This window comes from Gavia stellata, chromosome 2 (genome assembly GCF_030936135.1).
Source record: "Gavia stellata isolate bGavSte3 chromosome 2, bGavSte3.hap2, whole genome shotgun sequence".
NCBI classification, from domain to species: Eukaryota; Metazoa; Chordata; class Aves; order Gaviiformes; family Gaviidae; genus Gavia; species Gavia stellata.
In genome coordinates this window covers 24,781,134-24,799,230 of record NC_082595.1, presented here as the reverse complement: position 1 = coordinate 24,799,230, position 18,097 = coordinate 24,781,134, and the positions used below count along the sequence as shown (strand labels likewise).

The window sequence follows — 18,097 nt, the reverse complement described above, 5'->3', positions numbered from 1 at the left end:
TACATTTTTGTTGCAGAGTATTTCCTGGATTTTCTGAGAGCCAAAAGCTGGCATTGATGAGTAGATGGATTTGTGAACCTTGCTAAAACCCACCGGTTTTAGTGGAGTTGCTCTTGATCTCACCTGTGTAACTAAGAGTAGATTTCATTCAAGCCAGAAATTAGGTGCAGTGGTGTGAAGCAGATTAATTCATTCTCTGTGCCATGCATTGAAGCTTGCAGTGGAATTATAATAGTTGCCATTTATCAGTAAAAGTAAAAGAATTTTTTCTTTCCAACACGATCTAGTTTCTCATTTTTGTTCAGTGCTGCTGCTGGCATATGTTGACTGTATCTAATGGCCTTTGTTTGCCTTCTAAGCTTATCTCATAAACTGGCTTTTGAAATGCACAATCACCAGTAATAATGTTTCACTGTGGTGACCATGGTTAAACATTTTTCTCCTGTTCCCCCCTCCCTTCTCTGTTTGATTTTTAGGACCCAGGTTTCTCTTCGGTGATTCATGACAAACTCCAAGTTCCCAATACCATTCGTAAGGCTTGGAACGAGAAGGACAACAGATGTGATGTTTGTGCCACGCATCTTAACCAGTTGAAGCAAGAGGCCATTCAGATGGTGCTGACCTTAGAGCAGGCTGCCAACTCAGAACATTACGATGCCTCACCAGGCTCTCCCCCACCTCTCTCCAATATCCCCACATTAGTGAGTCCCCGGCACATGGGCAGCCTGCAGCCCAGGGACTGGGCATACATGCCTGCTCCTTATGCTACATCTAATTATACAGGCTTTGTTGCCAACAAACACAGTGGAAAACCCAACAGTCTAGGAATTGTCAATGGAGTGGAGAAGAAAAATGGGTCTCCTGGACACCAAGCCAAGGTCAGCTTTCAAATGGCCACCAGCCCCAGCAACGGTAACGTTCTCAACTCTGTGGCTATCCAGGCTCATCAGTACCTTGACGGCACCTGGTCTTTGTCAAGAACGAATGGCATCACTCTATATCCCTACCAAGTACGTATTTTAAAATAATAAAACATGTTCATTTTCTTCCTGTCAAAGTTTGCATGGGCATGCTAACCCTGCTTGCTCCCCTTGGGGAGAAATAGAGCCAGTCACATAGTGAGCACCAGAACAAGGAATGCTATAAATTCCCTTTTCCCTGTTAGGAGATGGAGTTGGGGGAGACACAGATCACAACCAGTATTAATTAGAACACCTTTTATTAATTCAGCTCTCTTATTAATAATAGAACCAAACTGTTGTTGTTATTAATAGCAGAAAACTTTTCACACAATATATGCAATTATTCCCTCACACAGTTCACGCTCACTTTTGCTCATAATACTTGGTTGGAGCAACAGCTGGGAGGCCAACCACACTTGTTTACTCACAAGTGGAAAGCATCACTGGTGCACCAGTGACTTCTGGGTGGTTGTTCAGGAAGTACTCAGAGGGTTCTTTGGTGCATCATGCGTGCATGTGATCCTGTAGTCTTTGTCTAATTATAGCAGACACTACTTTTGTTGATGTGTTCTAAGTTACATATGTTCTTATTGATGCTAGTGTGTGCTGGTGGCCTTCTGCAGATTCGACTGATTCTTGGTGGTTTTGGTTTTTGTCGGTTCTCATGGATTCAGCAGGTCCACTAGTCTCCAGAGCTTAGCAGTTCTGGGGAGATTTTCATGTTCTTCTCAGCAGGTTCTTTCCCTCCTCTTTGGCCTGCTGTTTTCTGGTACACCACACCCATAAGTACCTGTAGAACCCATCCACACCAGCTTGCACAGAAGGGGCTTTTATGACAGGAGGTAGGCTTTCTGAGGCACTTAGCTGCAGGTGGTGGGATTTTCAGAGTGCCCAAGCACTGGCAGGTTGCAACACAAGCCTGTTCTTTTGAGTTCTCCCAGCCATCCCTGTTGGCTTCCTTAGGCACATAAGTATCTTTGGAAGTTGGTCTTTCTGCTAAGTTATGAACAGATTGCAAGATAGATCCTGAAATTAATATTTAACCTCTATCAGTATGAGAGCAACTGACACTGCAGCCAGAAAAAAGCAATGTTACTCATAAGCATTAAGATGTTGTCATGCACCAAAGATGACTTGGTAAAACCAGAAGTGAACTACAGTTATTTTATCTGGAAAATATGTAACTTTATAGTTTTGTGGATCTATGCTCTAGTGAACCTGAATCACATTTGAGCAGGTTAGTATGTGATCATAGTTTGATCTAAGAAAAAAAAAAAAATCTGTTCTAAGTTTGAGCTAAGGAAAAAAACTAAAAAAAGAATGCACATTAAGAAAACTGAATAATTATTATTTGTATTAGGAAAATCAGTTCAGTTTTATTGCATTGACAATCTTTTAGTTCATCTTCTATGAAAACATGTTTTGTTTATTTTTTAATAATGTTCTTGGTTCCTAGATGGTTCACTTTGTCTTTAAAAATACTCACTAAGGAGAATCTAATATTCAAAAATTTACAGACTGATCCTGTAGTTTGGCTCCAGTTAGGTTAAGGACTGTTCCCTACCATTTCCCTCTCCTTTCAGTAACCTTGAAATAGAAAAGAGAAAAGATAGCACCTGGAGTCTGATAGCAGATTCTGCCTCTCCTCCCCCCCCCCCCCCCCCCAACCCCACCCCCCCCCCCAAATCCCCCATAAAAAACCAACCCCCAACCAACCAATCAAAAAAACCAAACCCCCCAAAATCAAACAAACCCAAAACCCCCAAACAAACCTATAATAATAATGATAGCTTTTGTTTTTAAACATGTTGGAAGCTTTTTAGTGTTTGGTTATGTAGTATCTGTATCAGACTGGGAATTAGTCAAGAAGAAAAACTTTGAAAAGTAATTTATTTGTAATTTGAAGTAGTAGGGAGAGGCAAGCTTTGCTTTTTCTGCTTCTGTGTACAGAAACCAATCTTATTTGCTACACATTTTCAGAACATCTTAGATCTTTCTCCCATATAAATATATTTTTTGTTCTGCATTTACTGTTACAAAATTCTGCTAGGGAAGAGCACTAGGAAGATGAATCTGTTTTCTTATCTTATTTTTCTTAATTTAAAGGTGAATTAACAAAGAGGCGCTAGTGAATATTGCATTACTTGCCAATGTCTGTATATTAATTAAATTTTCTTGCCTTCCCTTAAGAACAGTGATTAGAAAAACCTCACTGTGCATTAGCTAAGAGAAATAGAAAATAATTTCTTGGGATAAAAAGCCCTGCACTTTACACAGAAGTACAGTACCCTTCTACACCATAATCTTGTTAAATGGATGTCCAGGGAGAAGTCAGTCTCATGGCACTAGACTTAATGGCGCCTGTTGTAGACACCTCACATTGTAAATTAGTTTTTGTTCGACAGTCTAGATAACTTGACAGAAATGGCTGAGTACCTTGAAAACTGACTGTATTTTCTTCCTTGAAGTATCACCAAAAAGAGGAAACATTAGTTTGGAAGTGACATTCTGTGTCTCAGAATGGACTCATGGCAATATTAGGCACCAAAAAGTATTCCTACTGTTTTAAGTTCAAGGATGTTTCTCCCTTCCTAGGGTCTTCCCCCCCAGACTGCCTAAAATTAGAACCTCGTTATGAGGAATGAATGACAACTTTTGTTTTAATTCTGGTGGCAAAAAAACCCCATAAAAAAAATAAAATGAGTGTTGTGATACTGTAGAGCTTAACTGCTGCAGTAGTGTAGGGCAAGTCTTAAATTACCTGCTACTATTCAACTACTTTTGCAGAAAGAGTAATTGCTATCAGGAGTAAGTAAAACAAATGTGAATTTACATACTTCCAGATCTAGTAATTTATTATATGTTTACAGCCTGAAAAATAGAAGTAGTAATAATGTCTTTAACTGGAGATGCATGTCAGATGTAAAAGAACCTTTCTAATAATTTCATGGAGGGAACTCATCAATGGAGTCTCCTAAGAATAAGTCAGAGAAATAGCTGCTAAGAATTGTCTAGGCAAAACTGGTCCCACCTGGAGATTAGGAGATGGCATAGATGACCCCATCAGTCCCCACTGCCCTGTTTTATGTGATTCCATGTTTAGCCACCCCTTGACTAGGCAGAAACAAAGATCTGGTTCCAAAACCCTGTGATGTCCCCTAGGCCTGGCTCACAAATGAACAGCTGATGCTGTTTTCTGTAAGTGGCTGAATCAAATTTTGTTGCTAAGTGGTCCTCTTACAGGAATAGGGAATCAGACGCAGGGAAATGGACTTGATCTTAAACAAAAAGCATGGCCTGTTAAAACCCTCCCATAAACACTACAATGCTGAAATGGTCACCTGGTCAGGGTAAAAGTGATTCCTTTCTGTTGAATACACGTAGAAAAATACCAGCCAAAATTCAATGGAATTTGATCCAGGGACTGAAAATGGTGGTCTTTCAGCGATCAGCAGGTAGCATTTGTATACCCTGGGGATCAGACAGTGTTTTAACGTTTGTAAAGGCTTCTGTTGATCTCCCTATCACTCAAAGGGATTTCAGTCCTTTCCTGCTCAGAGAAAACTCATTTAAATTGTTGAGGTTTTACCTGAGGAGGGCTGTAATTATTTGTGCAGCTGCTAATGCTAATTAGAGGATACCACAGTGTTAAGTACATTTCTGTTGCTTACTGGTTATTACTTAACACTTGTAAAGAAAAAGAAACCTTTGGGCCTGGGGTAGTAATGTAAAGGCCAAAAGTCCAAATTCCTTGATGAAATGTTTGCTTCTTGTAATTTTTATATAGGATGTGATAATAAATTGAATGCATAACATTTTTATTACTTTATTATCCAAAGCTGCTAAAAACACCACATTAAAGAACAAGATAGATTAAGATAGATTTGAGTAGTTCAGGCTGATTGAGGGTTTGCTTTCAAACAGAAAGGAGTTGAAAATAGTGACTAGATTAAGCTGGTTACACTAAAACGCTTCTGGAGTAGAAGCACTCCATTATTTAGAAGTAGTTGTTCCTCTTTAGAATGGGGTCCCTCTTTTAAGCTAAACTAACTGCATGGTTCTTGCATGTTGGTGTGCCTCTAAAACAAAAGCATGGCATTAACTGCATTGTGGTGTGAGCTGCAGAACATAAAACGGTGGGCATTTCCTCGGTCCTTTAGTTACCTTCCTGGACCTGCATAAGAATCTTTTCATGTCTTTAAGTAGATTATTTAAATAAGCAAAACAAAAAAAAATTAGCACAGCGTGTTTGGTAGATTTGAGTGACAGGAAGTTAAGAAAGAACCAGAGAACCGGAGAAGGCGTTCCAGGAACAATGCGGGCCATGAAAGGGAAAGGTGGGTGACAGAAAAAGTGGCTGTTGGGGTGGGTGAGCACTTCCTGCTCCAGACCTTGAGGCTGTGAAGTTTGAATTTGGTAAGGAAAAAGATAGTGCATGTAAGGATTTGAGTAAGGGTATTGTGAACATAACTATATTCAAAGAAAAAGTGTTCCTTTCTCCCCTGCACTTAAAAAGACCCTTTTGACCAAAAGTTTGGAAAATGAGATCTTAAACTACTGAGAGCCTCTTGGCCCCAGGCGTAATGATCTCAAGCCTATTCAGAGAGTTATCAAAGGCTTTGTTTGTGTACAATTGATGAAAGTATGTGCTTTCTGTTTCCTCTTTATGTATAATGTGTGTTTAGAAGAACACTGTTCCCTGAGAAAGTACCAGCTTGTTCTGGAGTTCTGCAGTGATGAATGATTTGTTTGGAGTTTACTTAGGTCATGGCTGTCTCATAACACATCAGCTCTTTCAGACACAGGCTTTTGAAAAGAAACTGGTAATGATTAGAGTTGAGCACAAGATGGAGAGTTCAGATACAGAGCCAATGCCTGTGTGTGGGGTATTCCCATCCAGGATTTTGACTCCAAGCTTTTTTTTCCAAGTCTCTGCAGCCTAATTTATTTCTCTTCCACTTGCTGCTGCTTCTGTCGCTTCTTAAAGTGTTCAGCAGGGTAAAGCTAAAATGTTAATGAATGCTACAACAGTGCCAGAGTAATTTAAGTAGCTTCTAAAGCATATAATGCAAGGTACAGAAATCAAGTTACTTGCTCCATCTGTAGACTAACAGGTGTCTTCTATAATTATTCCATGCTTCCTAAAGCCAGACCTATTTTGCCAAAGCATCTCAGCAACAAAAGAAAAGGAGATTTGTATACTGTCTCTTCTAGTACTATGTTCTTACGTGACCACACACAACTCAGTATGAGATACCTAATGCAGGAAGTATTTTGCCTTTGTGCAGTTAGGTTTTAGTCCAGAACTTTTTGAATGGCTTATGTTTCAAGAGCAGTTCAATCACTGAAGGTATGAAATCCACATTTGAGTGTGACAGCTCCCTGAACATAGTAGAAAACTTTGTTCCTATTAATGCGAACTCGTGAAAGATGATGCTGAACAAATGTGTGCAAACTCTTCACTGATGGTTTTTTTTTTATTCATTCTGTGACTTGGACTCTTAACAACAAAGTAACTCTATAATGAGACTGTAGACTGAAAGTGCAGGAATTTTATTTCCAAAGTTTGTTTGACTGGGCCAAGAAACAGATTGTCAAACAAATTCATGGGCACTGAAATTATATCCCTGCTTAATTATCTCTGTTGCCTTCATCCAACATGCATTAGTTGTTATCTCTGAAGTAGCTTTCCTCTGACTAAAAGCCTTTTTAAACCATATCACTAATAATTAGATATGACCATATTAAAGTCAATGTATGTCTTCAGCTGACATTTTGCCATGATTGTTTGATCATTCAATTTGTATATTACAGGAGTTGGCTATTTCATTCCTCCTGTCCACCCCCTCAACTAACAGCCCAGTTGGGTACTGATTCTCTAATATCATCAAGAGGGGAAATTGAAGTCTATGTGAACTGTAGGAGGGATTTCTTTTTTGCATTACTCTGGTGTGATTTGATCTCTCACGGCATTTTTATGCATGGCTTAATGACCTTAGAATTATTACTTTTCTCCTTCATGATACTGGGGTGACCAAGGGAAGAAAGAGGTAAAGGGTATCCCATGGACTGAAAAGAGCTAAGCAGGCTTATCCTATGAGTATGAAAACCCCATGACTCAGCTGTGATGTGAGGAAGAAATCTGTGGGCTACTAGAAGAGTGAGTTAATCCTGTAAATTAGCGAAAGCCAGAAGATCACAATTAGTGAGGATTTTGGAGTCTTGGTTTCCTCCCCTGCTCTGTAGCTTAAGGATTTTGTCCACGTGTGAGACTAGTTTCTTTTCTGAAATAATAGCTGTGCTGATTGCTTGCATCATTGGACAAAAGTATAAACTGAGAGGAGGGGAGATGTTTTAACAGTGGGAAAAATGATGTAGAGACGGGATGGAGAGAGGGAGAAGACAAACTGATACATTGACACAAAATTGTCCCTTTGTTTCCCACACTGTAAATAATGTGGCACAGAATCAGAGAGAAAAATGTTCTGCTTCTGCTTTATTTCATAGTTCAAGAACGTAGAGAATTAAAAAACAGCCAGTTTGGAAATGAGAAGAGGAAATACACTTTTCATGCAATGTACAGTTCTGTGGAATGTATTGCTGTGGAAATAGTATTGGGGCCAAAAGCTTAGGAATATTCATAAAAGGATTATGTGTTTATGTGGGTGATAAAAAATCCCTTCTTTCTGATATTAGGATAAAAAAACTAGTAAGAGATAAATTTCCATATAGCATAAGACAATTGGTATCTTATATTCTATGGAGAAGGCTTCCTTTAAATACATCCAATATATAGCTAAGGACTAGAATTCCTGAAACTACCACTGAAGCTTTCCAGCACAGGTGTAACTGGGCTGACTGGGAGAAGGGTACTGATAGACTTGGTCAGCTCTTAGACTCTTTGTCCCTCTATTGTGAAAGTGGCCCTTGAGTGGCAGCTGGAGAGAGAGCCTAGATTAGAGCCTGAACCTGGTGAAGGATAAACACCAGATGACACCAGATGACTGGTGCTGTGTTTTGGATGGAGGCCTGTGATGAACAGATTAGTGAAGAGTGCTTTTCCAACATTTTCAACAACATTGCCAGAGTGTTATACATTTCAGAATTCTTTTAATTTTTTTATTTATTTCTTAACTCAAGTGTGTGAAGATTCATGCTTCTAAAAACTCACTTGGGTTGAATTATTCATATGAGCAACATGATGGTCTTTAAAGCTGCATAAAGATTCAGTCCTGTAGTTGATATTCCTCCTGTATTTTGCTATAGTTCAACATCTATTGCAAGAAAAAAAGAAAATAGAAATGTAAAAAACCAAGGGTAACTAATTCTGAGTTGTGGAAGGGAAGGAGGGCATGACAAAAGGATTAGAAAGCAAATTTTTAGGAGTTTCCCTTTAGATTCCCAAAAGGTGCCACTCAAAGAAGATACAAATCAATGTATTGTCTCCTTGACTGAGACATTTATTTCTAACATTGTTTTACAAAAATGGGACATAGAATTAAAAGTAGATTTAAGAACATAATAATAAATATTTTTTTGTTTGCTTTTTGTAAAATTCTGTTCTAACCTTTGATTTTACTTAGAAAAATATTTGGGCTTTTAAATATGAAGAATTGTGCAAAAAATATATTGACAAAGCCTTTTTCTTTGATGCTATGCTGTGCTTCTGGGAAGCAAGGAATACATTGCTAGAGGCTGTTGTAACTCTGCAATGTGATTCAACACAGCTATCATGTAAAACTATTGTTTTCTTTCCTCTAAACTGTTTCTGAAATGGCATCAGAAATGATGATTCTCTGTTGGGACAGCTCTCTCTAATTCAGTGCATCTGAGTTAAAGTGGTTGGTTGTTCCCTTATATTCCAGAGCACTGTGAACTTGAGAAGTGGATGTTGTCAGCTAAAATACATTTGAGGCCAGACTCTCTTCTGCCTCACTCCAGGATAATTGCTCTGCAGTTGACATGGCTACATTGGTGCAATACAGATAAGAATGAGACCAACATCAACCCTATAAGATCTGATCAGCCAGAGTGTGAGAACAGCTGTGGTGATGGGGATGAATAGGGTGTCTTGCCCTCCAAGTGAGCTCAACTACCCTTTGGGCTGGTGGATAGGGAAGCTTTCTTTTTCCATATACCTCTGGTCTGACCCCACACTGAGGAGTCTGTTGGAACTGTACCTCCTGACAAATGAAAGCAGGAGGCTAATTGTCCAGCAGCTTTTGAACTTTGAATGTGCCTAACTGTATTTTATGAAGAACAAGGAAGAATTACGTCTGTACCGGGGTGCAAAAAAGCCTCTCCCACCTAATGAAACCATCTTTTAAATCTACAAACTGCTCTGAGGAGAAATGAAATTACACTTCACCTTTCACGCCCACCTAACCTCTCTAGCAGAATTCAGAACTGCTTCAAAGGTTGAAGGGGAAGAGAAGGTAATGAGCTCAAATCTTCCAAGGGGTTGTTTGGTGCTCATTTTGCTTAATGTCACTAGCAAATCTCAGCAGGAGCATCTGTAGCTTTTCCTTGTATGAGAGCACAAGAGTCACCATCACTTATACCATTAAGATGTCTGAGGACTTTGGTTTTATAAGCCAAAAAAGTCTCAGGTCTGACTGGTAGATGTGCATGTCAAGTGATTAAGCTGCAACTAGTGCAAGGTAATAGTTGTATGGGTGGGAGTGCAAGTGAAGTGTTTCTGTTGTGACAGCTCTTTGAACCAAATACATGCGTCTGTCATGCTTTATTTCAAAAAAGAATCAAACAATTTGAATTTGTGTAAGTGGTATATATATGTGTTTATTAAATAGCTGGCTAAATTTATGCATAGACTTTGGGCTAATTGGAAAGACATAAAAAAGAATTAAAGGTTGGAACTATGCTTGATTAAATCACCTCTGCTTCCCTAACTTCATTGTGGCTGCATTGATCTACAATGAGTGCAGCTTGCTGTCACTGGATAATTATAAAATACACCTGTGATGTGAATACTGCAATTTCTTTGCACCTTTTACTGCATTATCTATTACTTTGCAAGAAAGTCAAGGCTATTAATAAAAGCAGAGTTTAGGCCTAGTTTTGAAAAAGTTTTCTATTTTAAGGCATATAGAATGATATTTTCTTTCCTGTAAGAGACTGTTTATTACTGCTTTTCTTCTGGACAGGTTTTTGGCTGCTGGAGCTAGGCAGTGTTGCTGGATGCAAACACAAACCATAAGCACAATCATCTGAGTTTTATTCTTGTATATTTTCTCAGTTACTGCAGTGAAACATAGAAGATGGAAAATTAACTCAAGTGTTATTAAAGAAATGATACAAAATGAATCAGAAGAAAATGTATAGTAATGAGATATCATCAGTTCTTAATTCATTAGTCTCTCTGATCCCTGAAGACTTTGTGTGAAATTCATTGCCAGTGTGCAGGAGGTAAAAATGGATGTGACATAATTCTCAATTGTACCATACAGGTATATCATGGCAGTGATTGCAGACAGAACTGACAGGGGGAAATGTGCTCAGAAAGCTTTGTCTACATTTGGAACAGCTTCTGTGAAAGTCATTGTGCAGCATCTTGCAATGTTAGGCAGATTTAACTGAGGCTTAGTTTGCAAGCTTATGGAAGATTTCTGATTTTTTTTTTTGCTTTACAGTAATGTAAACCAAAGCTATAATTGTTTGTCCTGTTCAGTTAATAATATAACCAGCTACTATTCAGGTGACTTAGAGAGAACAACACAACTAAAGGTTCCTGGCCACCAGGCCTCCCTGACAAATTACAAGAGCATCAAAGGATGTCCTAAAGCTTATCTATTTTATTTTATTTTTAGGTGTAAATGCTAAACGGTTTGGACTCGATTATCTTAAAGGTCCTTTCCAATCTAAATGATTCTATGAGTCTATAAATAAATGATCAAGTTGTTTTCATGTAAAGAAGTGCTTTGGAGAGAAAAATTTAGTTCTTCTGTTACCAGATTTCCATTATTCTCTGCCCTGGTCACTCATCACAAGGGTCTTCACCTCTGTAATCCTAAATGCCTGGAAGTGCCATTTGCAGCCAGGATTTAGTAGTGATGGTGATTATCTCCTGAGTGTTGTCTTGCACTTCAGAGACTTCGTAAAGATCCTTTTAAACATTGCCAGAGACCAGTTTATCAAGATTTATTCCCAGTTTTCTATAAGTGGGTGAAATGCAGACGCCTGGTGTGATGATAGCTAGGGCTAGATCAAGATTTCTGGAAGGGGACTTGAGACAGGGCTTATGTATGTGTAGGTTATGAGATTTTTCCAAGCTCAGTGATGTGAGTTTCTCTGCTTCCTTTTCCATTCACTGCTCAATGATTTCAATCATATATTGTGAGTATTTGCCTCTTCTCCCTGTCCCCTCAATGCTTTGTCTCTGAAGCAGGGACAGTCAGCGCTGGCGCAAGGGGCCATTAAGTTAAGTATTTGCTTAACAGAAATACTGGAAAACAACTGATTGCTCCTCAGTATTCCATTTTATCTCCTGGACAATTTTATATTATTTGTGAGAAAAAAAGATTTTCGTTAGTGCTATTGCTGCTAGTATTCTTGTGCTCAGTTTGAATACACTGGGTAGAAATGCCCCTTTGTAATTTCTTGGAGAATCCATAGATGGTACTACAGAAAGCTAAAGGACCTGTCAGTAGCCACAACTCTACTAGAGCAAGAGAATGGTTTGTGCTTAGGTGATTAGAGAATTTGCTCCCAAGACTTTTTAAATGTTGTGCACACATGGAGTGGGGAAAAATGAAATTCTACCAGGAAACATAATGTAAACTCAGCTGAAAGAGACCTGGAGTGGTAACTATATAACATTTTGCAGTCTTTAGAGTCCATTCCTGTAAAAGGACCCAAGATACTTTGAGCATCAAAACTAAACCTTGACAATACATTTAAAGGAAATAAACTTTATTGTCCCATGCTTTATGTGTTAAGAAGCAGATGTACAGGAAAGTGGAAGGATATGCCTGAGATAGGTGCTATGCAGTTTGCAAAGAGTTGAGAAAATAACCTTTTCTTCTGTTACACTCAGGATAAAAAGGGCCGTCTTGTCATTTCATATGTGGAAGTTAGATTTTTCTTTGCCTGCCTGGGAGAATCAAAATCAGAGTGGATTATGAAACAGAGAAATTATAAGGGTTCACAACAATTTGGAAAAACTTTGGGAACAGAAGAGACTGACTAAAAATATCTTGCTGGTTGATTGTTTATTATCTTCAAATACGGCTTGAGCTGGAATTTTTATCAACTGCACGGAGATCATACACGTTACCATTTACAACAGCCTACTGTGCTTTCTGAAAAGGAAAAAACTTAAAACCAAGGGCTTTACTTTACAGGAATTCACTTGAAAGCATGCCCTGGGGAAAGAACAAGACTATAGAAGTTTTAAATTGACCTCTGAAGTTTTTTTAGGTTTTAACATCATTGAAACTTATTCTTTCATAAAGCTTCTGAGTCCAGGATATATCTCCCTTGTTGTTGACTCTGTCTTAATTCCTAATAACAGTAGTTTCAGCAAATACTAAAATCCTGTCATCCTTGTACAATGCTCTGTTTCCTCCTAGGGAACCTTCTGTAATACTATTGTGCTGGAAAATGGACCTTTGAAACTGTAAACTTTTTTCCTTGAACTTTCATAATTCTGTTGGATAGGACTGAACCCTGTGTGCATGAAACCCACTGTCTGTAGGGGACACTACGCAGGAATGGGTATTTCAGAGTTCTAGTCCTCCTGGTTGGTCACAGGGTAAAACACACCCGTTTTACATGGCTTCTGTTGCTGTGGCCATTGTGAGCAGAGCAACTTAGTGGTGGGAAGTATTTGGAGAATTATCCCTGAATTTTTGGTTTAATGCATAAATAGTATGGGGAATTATTTGTTAATTCCACTACTGATTTTTTTGGACATGCTTGATCTGGTTTCTTTATTTGTGTGTGCATATATTTATGTACATACACACACAAATATATCTTTTTCTTCCACTTCATTTCCTCTAGGAAAGACTCCTATGCTGCTTTTCCAAAGGAAATTGCTGATAAACTTCAGGACAGATTCTGATCTGAAATCAAATTCACTCCACTGGTCACAGAGCATCATCATGCTTTTTGCTTTTAGTAACTGTATGCCATTCTGCTGATATTACGAAAATCAAAGAATCGAGAGTACACAGAGTTCTGAAAGCTAATGTTGTAGAAGGGGGAATGTTTCAGCCCGTCTTAAGAATGCGCACTAAGCAGCGGTTCTAGAAGCGTGTCAGGCTTGGTTCTTTATTATCTTTGTTACCCTACATATGGAATAGTGCTTTACATTTTGGAGCTATTTCATGCCCATGTATTCCCTTTGTCCTAGTGTAAATGGCTGTGCAAGATGACTTAGTAAATGCCTAGAGTATACCTTGCGAAGAGAGACATGAGATCTTTTTCTTCAGTTATACAGATTACAACACTGCACTTCCACTGACCAGTGGTCCTTCTTTTGGCATGTTACTGTGGAGCAGAAAATCAGTCCATGATGCTCTATTAAAAATTAATTAAAATAGAATAAAGACTTCCTTTCAAAAATTGATTTAAATAACTTCTGAAACTTTTACATTACAAACCCTGTAAGCAAGTTGAGGGGGAAAAATCCAAAACATTTTGTGTTCAAATAAAAATCCTCTGTGGAGTGCTGAAAGCCAAAATGAAAACTGAAGATAACCATGAGGCATTTATTACAGTTCAGAATAGTTTACTAGAGTTTAGGCACCATTTCAGATGATGAGCCTGTTTGTTGTTCTTATATTTGGACTTCATTAAATGCATTTAATTAAATCTATTGTAAATCTGTTTTATTCCCAAGGGGCCAGTTAATGTAATCTTGCTGTTTGCTTAAAAAAAAAAATCAACCAACAGTTCCCGCACTAATTTTAATCACTGTTTATTTTTAGACTGTGGTGAAGTGCATTTTGTCAATTTAGTTTATTGTGCAAACTCCTTGGGGCAATGACATTTTATCTTTGTGTCCTATGTAGAAGAAAGTGTATATTCATTGTTGCTGTGTTTAAAAAAAAAAAAAAAAAGGAGAGAAATGCTGTTTGGATGTTATTTATGCTGATTTTTATGAGGAAGAAATAAATGTAGCTATAAGACTTGACTGTATACTTTCAGACAATTGTCTTAAGCTGATATTCTCCCTTAACATTCTGGCTTTTTACTGTTAAGATCTTTTAAGTTTTCCATGTAGTTTGTTTTGTTGTTCTCTTCTGTCTCTTAGGCTGCCAACAGGAAAAGTGATCAGGGTATGTAAAGGAACAAGAATAAAAATTAGCAAATGTTAGTGGTAAAAATTAGGAAATAATAAGCCTATAGGGAGGCAGAAATTAAGAAAATGACAAGGGCCTTAGATGATTCACAAAGTACAGGTCTACCTGAGATTAATGTACTACAGAGACAGGCAATAATTTATAACAACAACTGGAAGAACATGCTGGGTATGTACTGTGAACAAATTTTGCTTTGAAAATATACACAAAGTGTACCTGTGAGTAAAGAGTAAATAATTGGCAGTATTTACTGTGTGCGCTGCATTCCAAAGTTAAACACATAAGGTAGTAAGATGCATAAGACTTTGCATGTGACTGTCATTTGTATATGCCCTTCTCCTAGACAGGAAATGACTGATACAAGATCGTTAAAGCTGTATGGAGTCTGCCCTTGGTTTCATCTAAGTTCTGTTTTACTGGAAAACAATCCTTGATGAATCAAGTGGTTATTTATTTGTCCACCCAAAATTCTATGGTAGGTTATACTGGTAGAATTCGAAAGAATATCCTCTTTTGAAGAATGTTTGCCATTTTTTAGTGCTACAGGTTATGGATGTTCAATTGTTCCCTCTCCTGCCTTTTCAGAAAGGGCTGTAGAGCACAGACAGACTAAAGCCAGTGCCTCTTCTGCTCTATTACCTGTGCAATTTTGAAAATATGCATGTGTGTAGTTCATATCTTCCAAACTGATTACTGATTTTTTTTGAATGCCATCTGAGAAAAGGAAAGGACTTGCGTGTCTCAGTGTGGTCTAAAAAGGAGTAATCTAAAATCAGTGGTGAGGAGAAAATATTATTCTTCATCTGACCTTATTTAGCTGTTCAGGAGACATGGGTATTGCTATTAATTACTCAGTTTGTAAGTGAACGTGCACTAAATTCCAGCTGAGAATGGGCAGTCAGCATGCTTAAAGTTGGCAGTGTACAAGGGCCTTGAGGTGAAAAGTGGGAGTATGATCTTCATACTGTAAAGCTGTCATAGTGAAGATGGATTATGATGGTTCTTGCAGACCAAAATGCAGATTACATATGCTGGGGAAAGATCATTGTGTGCACTTTAATTTAAATGCTAGGTCAGCTTCAGCTAATGTGATGTTCATCTAGCTCCTGAAAAACCATGCTCGGCATGGATCCCTTCAGGACTTGCAGATTGAAAATGGCCAACTGAAACAAACAATTTGGACTGAAAACATGCTAGAAGTTGCAGCAAATGAGATGATGCAAACCCACACTTAGCTTGGAAAATAGAAGTAGACTAGGAGTATATGTAAAAAGCTGAGAATATGTTTAGTGCTGTGCAAGAAATATCCATCCCATTCAGCAGAGTACCATAGCAAGTGCGTAGCCTGATGCTCACAAGCTGACCTCTTTGCTGTGCCATTGAAAGGTGACCAGAACACAGAGAGGCCTAGTTCCTAATGGTTTACAGAATGCACCAACAGAGCTTTATTTGGTGTTCAGTTGAGGATGTGCTCTTCCTCTTTTAGCTTTCATTAGCTGAGAGGGCAGTAAATCTAGAGCAATCAGAAGACAACATAGCATAACTTGGCACCTCATCAGCCGGTAGAATTCACTGCAGGAAGTAGCCTCCAAGTCAAATGCTTATAATGGAATGATTTTTATGACTGCTAATAACAGCTGTAGCTATGCAAACTAAGGTAATAAGGGAATCAAAACTACGCCTTAAGGCATTCACCTTCAGGGCCAGGAAGGAACTGTTTCTGTCCAGCTAGTGGTCTCATTTGAAGGCTCTTCTGGCACCTTTTGAATTCTTTTCATGTATTCCTGTTAAAAATGATGGTTGTTGCTGTCATAAAATAACTTTTAAACCTGAGCAGGACGTTTTTATTATTAACATGAAAGTAAGACAGGTGTTCGTGTATTGTGACAGAGATTAGAAAGACCAACCTTGTTAAATTTATAGAGAGGTCACTCCTGCTGATGCATAGCTTCTGCAGAACTGCCTGTTTTTTTTTTTTTTTTTTCTTTAGCAACTGCATACTGACTCCTCTGGAAATGAGACAATTTCATTGCAGCTCCTATTAGCACTATAACTGCGAAATTAGCTACTGCTACATCTCCATGTTGGTAACATGAAAGAAGGAACATCTGCAAGGGACTGTTAATAGTAGGGACAGAAAAGGGGAAGGCAGCTACACAAAGCCAAAGGGCAATGCAATACAGCATGACTGTTACATTGTGAGATGGTGGATTAGGCCATGGTTTGTGCAATTCACTGCAGAGGTGGAAGTTTTCAGCATGGAAGTTGAGGCTAAATGCCGATTCCCTGTGGGAAAAGAGGAACACAATATTGTTATGCTTTTTGACTTGAGAGGTTGGCTGGTGTTAAGGTCTTGCAAGGTATTTGCATTGAAAGGATATGCTGTTGACTTCTGAAGAATCTCTCAACATCTTTGCTTGTGGGAATGAAATAAGAGTGTTTCCTAGGCCAGTGCAAGGCTCACAGTTCTGAGCCTTTTCCAGATGGAATTCAGCCTCCTAAAAGTGCCTCAATACCACTCTTGTACTTCTCTCATTTTCACTTCTGCACATCTTCAGTGCATTTTTGGACCAAGTAATAGCCAATACCCTGTGTTTACTTTTAGCCCCACTGAACCCTTCTGAACATACGGTGCAACTTTTGAGCAGATCTGCATTCAGCCTTGCATATGGCTCCTATTTTGGCTATCCTAGCCTAACCTAAGTCTTAGGACTCAGACACATGATCAGCTTGACACCATGTATTAGTAAGCTTGCTAAAAAGTTAACTGTGAATGCATGTTCATAGTTCATAGCAAATTTAAGATGATTTGACTTGGTTTCTTTAATTTATCTTTAGCAAAGTGATTAATAAGTGATTAGTAAGTGATTAGTAAGATAAATCATTATTACCTTACATTTGCCACAGGCTATGTGTGTGCATGTAGACAGCTGTTATGACTCAGCACAGCAACTTATTTCTGTGCCTGAGCCCTCATAACCTCATATAGTGTCAGTTAGTCAGCATTCAGAAAGCAAACTGGCTCCTAGACAGCATTACAAATGATGAGTCGAATGGTTCACCTGAATATGTGCAACTTCAGTGATATTAATTTCATTGTGAGTGTTTAAGCTGATATCAACATTTTAAGAACTGAATTTCATGCAGAAGACTGGGTACTTTGCAGTTCTAAACGCTTCCTGTGGAATAAAGCCCAAACAGAGGGAGCAGAAAAGATGCCGTCTTCTTCAGGAATGAGACAAATTGCTCTTTTTAAGATGAGAGCTCTTACTGGAATGCAAGCAATACGCTGGAAGATGTGTTATAGCATTGATTAAGCTAAACTGAAATGGAGGGAAGTGACACATCAACTTAATGACTAGACACTAACATCTGGACACAGTATTTCTTTTTTAAAGCTTTCTTTGCTGCCTGCAGGTTTCAGTGTATTTTCAGAAGAGCTGAGAGTACTTGGAGGTTTAGACCTGTCTTGGGAGATGCAAATTTAACAAAGCATTCAAATGTGCACCTTAAGTTTTATTCCACTGAAGGATGGATCAGGATATACAGGACTCTCCTCAGACTCCTTTCAGATGATGAGTTGTTAATATTTCATTGAGGCAGCGAAAGAGAAAGCTGTGTAAGCAGTATTAATAATCATTGGTGTCAGAGGTTAACTTTTATTGAATCAGGTTTTAAAAATGTAATTCTATGTGAAGATGATTTAGGAAAGTGTATGGAAAAGGATACTACAGAATAAATCTTCAAACTTAGAATATTTGATGAGTTGAGAAAGATTTCTCAGTCTCTCTTAACTTAAATTTCCCAGGC

General features: G+C 38.4%; 1 protein-coding gene across 1 annotated transcript in view; it reads left to right on the top strand.

Moving 5' to 3' along the window:
- KIF26B (kinesin family member 26B) overlaps nucleotides 1-18,097 on the top strand; it is a 300,351-nt gene that overhangs the window by 90,930 nt on the left and 191,324 nt on the right. The window contains exon 3 of the mRNA XM_059834163.1: nucleotides 477-1,010. Within this exon, the coding sequence (XP_059690146.1) occupies nucleotides 477-1,010 (534 nt within the window). The remainder of the gene's footprint in view (nucleotides 1-476; nucleotides 1,011-18,097) is intronic.